Source organism: Anabrus simplex, chromosome 5 (genome assembly GCF_040414725.1).
Source record: "Anabrus simplex isolate iqAnaSimp1 chromosome 5, ASM4041472v1, whole genome shotgun sequence".
NCBI classification, from domain to species: domain Eukaryota; kingdom Metazoa; phylum Arthropoda; class Insecta; order Orthoptera; family Tettigoniidae; genus Anabrus; species Anabrus simplex.
Window position 1 is genome coordinate 427,533,687 of NC_090269.1, and position 7,197 is coordinate 427,540,883.

Sequence of the window (7,197 nt, forward strand, 5' to 3'; positions counted from 1 at the left end):
TTCGAATTCCACTGTCGGCAGCCCTGAAGATGGTTTTCCGTGGTTTCCCATTTTCACTCCAGGCAAATGCTGGGGGTGTACCTTAATTAAGACAACGGTCGCTTCCTTCCCATTCCTAGGCCTTTCCTGTCCCATCGTCGCTATAAAACCTATCTGTGTCGGTGCGATGTAAAGCAAATAGCAAAAAGAGAAAAAAAATAGTCGACGAGGTAGCGAAGGAACAAGGGCACGAGGTTATTAGGTTGCCGCCGTACCACTGTCACTTCAACCTCATTGAGTTGGTACGGTATGGGGTGAAGTAAAACATTACGTACGCACTTATAACACGTCCTTCACAGTTACTGAAGTGGAAGGACTGTTCCGGGAGAGTATTGCTCCAATGGATGCGGCTTTGTGCAGGAAGAAATTTAGCCATGTCACAGCATTCATTAATTCGGCAATGACAATACATGGCATCATCAGTGACTCTCAGGAGTTGATGATCTGCCTAGACGATGATGACAGTGACAAAGAAGGCGACGGTAGTGATGGCAGTGAACTGGAGAGTATTGAGCCTCTGCCTTTGTGAATCAGGTATGAAAATAAGGTTTCTGAATTTTCGTAAATTTTATAGAATTTACTTGAAACATTTTGTGTTAGCACCGGTGTATATTATCCTAACATTTATTGGTGAAGGTGTATATGAAGTGAGATCCTTGTCGGCCGATTTCTTCCGTGTTTTCTAACATCGCGATAATGAGAACTTCGTAGTATATTTATCTCGTATAATTTTGTGTGATGAATAATCGGTGAGTTGAAAGTTCAATTTTTGTCGGCAGATTTCATTTGTATTGTGTATCATCGCGATGACATTAAAAACATTTCTCCCATGTTTTTAAAAACCCATGTGTCGTGCAATCAGCTGTTGTTACAGCGGCAACATCGCTTCGTGCGCCATTGCAGTGTGACCAACATTGTGCGCAGCTGTCATGTGCAACCTTACGCCGGCCCACCTATATGTAACATTTGTATCTTAAACTTAAAGATTGTAAAGTATTGGAATGATGGTTTTTAATAAATCTGTTTGAAACTTTTTACATTCTGTATTCCAATATGCCTATCATAATGAGACTCATAACATGTAATAAGTTGTATGTTCCGAGCTGTCAGTGGAGAGATGGCGTGGGAGGACTTCAGTAGATGAATAGTTTCAGCGGTGTCTTTGAAAGTAGGAAAGATCACAATATGAAGATAAAGTTGGAATTCAAAAGGACAAATAGGGGCAAATATTTGTTTATAGGAAGGGGAGTTAGGGACTGGAATAACTTACCAAGGGAGATGTTCAATAAATTTCCAATTTCTTTGCAATCATTTAAGAAAAGGCTAGGAAAACAACAGATAGGGAATCTGCCTCCTGGGCGACTGCCCTAAATGCAGATAAGTAGTGACTGATTGATTGACGATTCCGGGAAGAAAGGTTAGTCCAACGGGCTCTCAGTGGGTCGCCCTCTGCTAAATCGCAGCAATTCGTTTGACATGCACTGGGAGATAGATCTTGAAATAAGGTTTCGCTTTTCAAGAGAGACTTTTTTCTTGACATTGACAAAGTAACAGTCCGGTAACTGTCAACTTGAATACAATTTTTGGCAACCGATATATTTTATTATATACATGGGGTAATTTCCATGGAATTATAGGTCACTTTGACTACATACATATCAGAATTACGTGTCCCGATCGTCAGAGGGCTGTCACATACATCAACCGGGAGGGATTCACTTATATTTACTGCCAAGTAAACACACATAATAGTAAAAACTAAAAAGTAGGTTGTATGGAGTTTTTATATATATAATCATAAAAGTTTTTGGCATCTTTCAGATAGGAAAAGGTAAGTGGTGGTGATTGTTTAAAGAGGACTGGGGAAGAAGAGCCTTGGCAATAATAACAGCCCTAGTATTTGCCTGGTGTAAAAATAGGGAAACTACAGAAAACAGTCTTCACGCCTCCCGATGATGTGTTTCGAACCTACGATCTCCAGAATGCAAGCTACATCTATATGGCCCATACAACACACTCGGTTACACATCACTATTGCTTTATCTCCCCTTCGTAGAAGCTACCGTATTTACGAGTAGATTACACTCACTGTAACGCTATGATTAAAGCTATACTTCCCCATACGGTGGCATGTCGCTTTAGTGTCCATAAAATTATGAGATTTAATTTCCACCAAAAGCGATACTTTTACTTGTGGGCAAGTCATGCTCAGCCATTTTTGAGTAATGTGTAGGAAGACAAACAGCTGACTGGCGTTCGGCGCGCGCACCGACGAATTTCACTGGTTGCAGCAAGCAAAAGAGTTGCATGAAAGATACTTTTGTTACCATTTTCAGACCAAAATTGAAAGTTTAAGTGATGTCAAGTTAAACATCGACTGAACATTGTTTATGCAATGGAAGATCGTGCACGATTTAGACGTGGTTTAGATAGACTATGTCTAAGGCTTAAAACTAATCATCATCTCAGAAATCGGCCCATAGTTTTCCCATAAATTCTTGCGCTGCTTTGGACTTTGTCACTGCTATTCCTTACCTGCAGCTTCTCATTTCCGAAACTTTAATAAAACATGTATGATCCAAAGTTATCCTCCCCTTCTGGTGCTTTTGCTGAATGGTCAGCATACTCACCCTTGTGTCGGGGGCAGGAACGTAAAACCTATTATTATTATTATTATTAGTAACAGTAGTAGTACCGGGCGAGTTGAGCCATGCACTTTGGGGCGTGACACTTATGATCTTTCGTGGTTTCCTATGTTCACACCAGGGAAATGCTGGAACTGTATACGGCACTTAAACTCGTCAACGCCCAGTGTCACCTACAGCTGCACTGCATTTAAAAGGCAACAGTCACAAACTGAAAGGTATTATTGAACTTGTTTCTGCTAATGAGTCATTGTTGAAACTTACACAAGATAATTTGTGTGAAAGTTATTTTACTGAACATTGGAATTGGTTGTGAGGATTAGTTTTCTATGTCGTGATGGAGAATCTGCCATTTCTCATTCTTCGTCAAAAAACTGGAAGAAACGGTGAGTCTAAACCTTTGAGTGTATTATGACTTGCAAGATAATAGGCTAGTATTGATATTTGTTTACATTTTCTTGTGGTAGAATTGGTTTTAGGGGGGTGGGGTATGTTCGAAATCAGTGCGTCACCTACAGGTGACAACAGGCATTATACTTTCTATATGTGATTCTTTGTGGCAGTAGTAGAGTTACGGCACATTGTTTCTTCTCTAGGTTGGAGGTTCACGAGATTATAGAGGCTTTAGATGAACTGGACAGTATTAGTGACTTTACACTAATTCCTCCTGATGACGGGAGGACAGACGGAAGAAGAAAGTGGTGATGAGGCAGATACGGATATGAATCATTTAGGCAGCCGTACGTTGACAGCAATTGTTGAGACGAACGTTACATCAGAAGAAGGTCCTGATTCTGATTCCACCACAAACAGGGAAGAAAAAGAAATACCACCACGCCAACCTTACGGTAAGAGAAGCAAATTACAGAAACTGGTGCAACCTAAGATGAGAAATTGGTCGAATAGTGAAGAATATTTTTCCAAGAAATCGGGACGAGGTGATACTGAAGAATGGACAGATACTGACAGAATTCTAACCCTTACTCCTGTTGAATGTTTTGAGTTGTTTAGTGGCAAAATAACTGAATGTATTACAACAATGTCTAATTTATATGCTCTTCAAAGAAACCACAATTTGAATTTAGAACCGAATGAAGTTAGGGTCTATATTGCAATTTTGCTGCTGACAGCGTACTTGACTCCACAATACATACGCATGTTTTGGGAAATGAAACACGATACCCATAATGAGATGATATCTCAAAGTATTCAAAGAAATAGGTTTCTTGAAATTCACCGTTATCTACATGTTTGTGACAAGACCAGCTTGCCCCAAAATGATAAGTTTGCTAAGGTGAGACATTATTTTGACATGCTTAGTGACAATTCATTCTGAACATAGACAAAGTTTTCTCGAGTCACGTAGCTGTTGATGAGACAATGGTTCCGTACTATGGCAGACAGTGCTAAGCAACATATCCATGGGAAACCATTGAGATTTGGATATAAACTCTGGTCTGCTGCAACGTGAAAAGGTTATTTGGTAACATTTGAATCTTATCAGGGAGCAAACTCAGTAAAGCTGCCTGAGCAAGAAGTGTTTGGCCTTGGTCTGGCAGTGGTGTTGGAAATGTTATCACGTCTACCTCAAGAGTAGGGACTGTATAACTTGCATTTTGACAACTCTCTACCAATTTTGCATTGCTAGATGCACTATCTGAAAAGAATTGCGGAGGAACGGGTACACTGTGAAAATAGTCTTCAAAAATGTCCATTCACAAGCACGCCTATGCTCAGAAAGCAAAAACGGGGAACATTATCGTATAAAGCAGATAAGGGCATAATGGTTGTAAAGTGGAATGACAACAGTGTAGTCACTGTTGCTTCAAAGTGTCATGGAGTTAGTCCAATGCTGAAAGTCGATCGAGTTGGAGTAATTGAAGGAAAACGAACACAAATTCAAGTTGAGTGTCTGTCAATGATTAAAAAATACAACAAATACGTGGGAAGCATCGACCGATCAGATGAAAAGGTTGATGACCTCAGGGTTGGATTTATAGGAAAGAAATGGTGGTTTCCTCCATTTGCATTCGGTCTAGATGTGGCTTGCCAGAATGCGTGGCAGACAGCAAAAGTGTGTGAGAATGGGAAGGATTTGACTTACTGCCAGTTCCGAAGAATTATTGTCCAGGCATATTGTAGGCTTTATGGAAAACCACCAGAGAAAACCTACGTCTGTGGAGCTCCTACAAATATTAGAGTTCCACATGAAGTCAGATTGAATCCTGATGCTGGGCAGCATGAAAGAACTCAATGTTCCCAAAGAAGATTTGGCCTCTGCCACAAAAGAACGAGAATTATGTGCAAGATATGCCAAGTAGGACTTCATATTCAGTGCTGGTACAGCTTTCACACAAGCAGTCAGTAGGACTATAACCTCTCGTACCAAGCTGGACATGATATTGAAAGTGAATTCACTGTATTAGTATTTATTTTGTTTGCTATTATAATATATCAAATAAATATATATATTTTATGTTTTCCTTCAATTACTCCAACTCAATTGACTTTCAGCATTGGACTAACTCCATGACACTTTGAAGCAACAGTGACTACACTGTTGTCATTCCACTTTACAACCATTATTATATATCAAATCATTATGTTTTAATCATTTTATTTCTAATAACAATAATAAACCCGGGCCGATGACTTCAATGTTAGGCCGCTTTACATCAATAATAAACCCATTGTTCTAAAATGTGTGCGTTCTGTTAACAGCATCTGCAATGCCCAGTGACACCTCATTTCTATAATTTCTGTTACCGAATTTGGAAGTTTGACTTTAGATTCCTTCATTAGACAGGAAAAGGACCTTAAGTTATGAAAATCAGCAAAAATTACCTCCTAGCCAAGCAACGGGCGTTGACGGGTGAAGGTCACGGCTGCCTCCTTTCCACTCCTAGCCCTTTCCTATCCCATCGTCACCATTAGACCTATCTGAGTCTGTGTGACATTCAGCAACTTGTAAAAAAAGTAAGAAAAACCACCATGCAAACACGCAATAGTGACAACATACTTCCACAGTTCTGACGACAGGAAAGGCATCCGAGTTTCAAAGTGCAGGTCCCAAGTAGTTGGGAAAAGGCCAGAGAGGATGGGTGGATCCTCGAAAGAATTCAGCTTTCTATTTTAAAGACCTAGCGAAAGGCATTGCCAGTATAATGCTCATTTGGAGGTTTATGAAGAGGTATCCCATATTTTAAAATTTCATTCTTAATCACTACGACTGTTCAATTATTTCAACAAATATTTTGCAATGAGTGGAGTGGAGATTAATTTCTCTGAATTGTAGCAAAGAGAAGTACGCAGTTCCTGGGCTTGTCACACCTGCACACCAGATGTCACCACCATTGCTGTTTGCATTCCACTCGATGCTGTTGAGATAGAGCTGTCTGGTATTGGTTTATTTAAAGTATTTGTCTGAACTCAAAAGAGTACCAATGCAATGGTAAAAGGGCTCTTAATTTAACATAATTTAACATAATTTAACATAAGACCTTACAATAATTTTTAAGCAAGCCAGACTCTCAGTGAAAAACTGAACCAATATTCACAAAAAAATGCACTAGAACTTGTAAACATCTTGGAATCAAAACACATTACAAATTCACCCACACCAATAAGAAATCAACAGAGGAAAAAAACCGTCAGTATATCAGATATCTCACCCTTCTTCCTGAGTTCTGGTTTTCCTTTCTTGACAGTTGCCACTATCATATCACCAGATCCAGCTGCAGGAAGCCTATTCAGACGTCCCTTAACACCCTGGACTGCAATTACATACAAGTTCTTTGCCCCTGAAAATTAAATACACATGCTTCATTTAAATCACTCGCAGAAGATACTGTAGTTGCCACCTAACCAAACTACCACAGGCAGGAGAGAACGTTTAGGTATTTTGCTATGACACATGCGGTAATATAAATAAAAACAGCACTGTTAAAATATAGAATCAACGAACATACCAGTATTGTCTGCACAATTGATAACAGCACCCACTGGCAGACCAAGGGATATTCGAAACTTCGCTCCCGCGGAGCCACCACGTCCTGAAAGCACATTTTCGACGTTTACAACATTTCACTTACAAGCGATCTAAGCGAGCGAAAGAATGCAAATATCGCGACACTATGAACAAAAGCAAAGCCAGCGATGACAAAGGCATCACCGTTTCATTTATCACAATTTATTTCACTAGATGAAAACGGATAAAGATTTTATTTGTACAACTCACCTCTCTTCGACATGTTGGCTTCTAAACAGGAAAAGGAACTTCACAATTAGAGACACTACTACTCTCAGAGAATAACTACTAACCACTGCCTGCTCAATCTGCATCCGATGGCTGCTTATACTGCCTGCTCATTACAGCATTTTAACACTGCACTAAATGAAACACTCCGTTTACAAATACCCACAGCAGGTGGCAGCACCAACCGGCTCCAGACTTGCCAGAATGAAATAGCGGGGAGTAGGGTAGTACTGTACTTGTTTCCAGTGAAAATGGTGT

At 39.9% G+C, this 7,197-nt stretch overlaps 1 protein-coding gene across 1 annotated transcript in view; it reads right to left on the reverse strand.

The window, feature by feature from the left end:
- RpL23 (ribosomal protein L23) overlaps positions 1–6,990 on the reverse strand; it is a 58,207-nt gene extending 51,217 nt beyond the window's left edge. The window contains exons 1-3 of the mRNA XM_067148767.2: positions 6,922–6,990; positions 6,653–6,736; positions 6,356–6,484 (exon numbers count right to left, since the gene is read on the reverse strand). Of these exons, the coding sequence (XP_067004868.1) occupies positions 6,356–6,484; positions 6,653–6,736; positions 6,922–6,934 (226 nt within the window). The 5' untranslated portion in view covers positions 6,935–6,990. The remainder of the gene's footprint in view (positions 1–6,355; positions 6,485–6,652; positions 6,737–6,921) is intronic.
- Between the last annotated feature and the right edge of the window lie 207 nt (positions 6,991–7,197).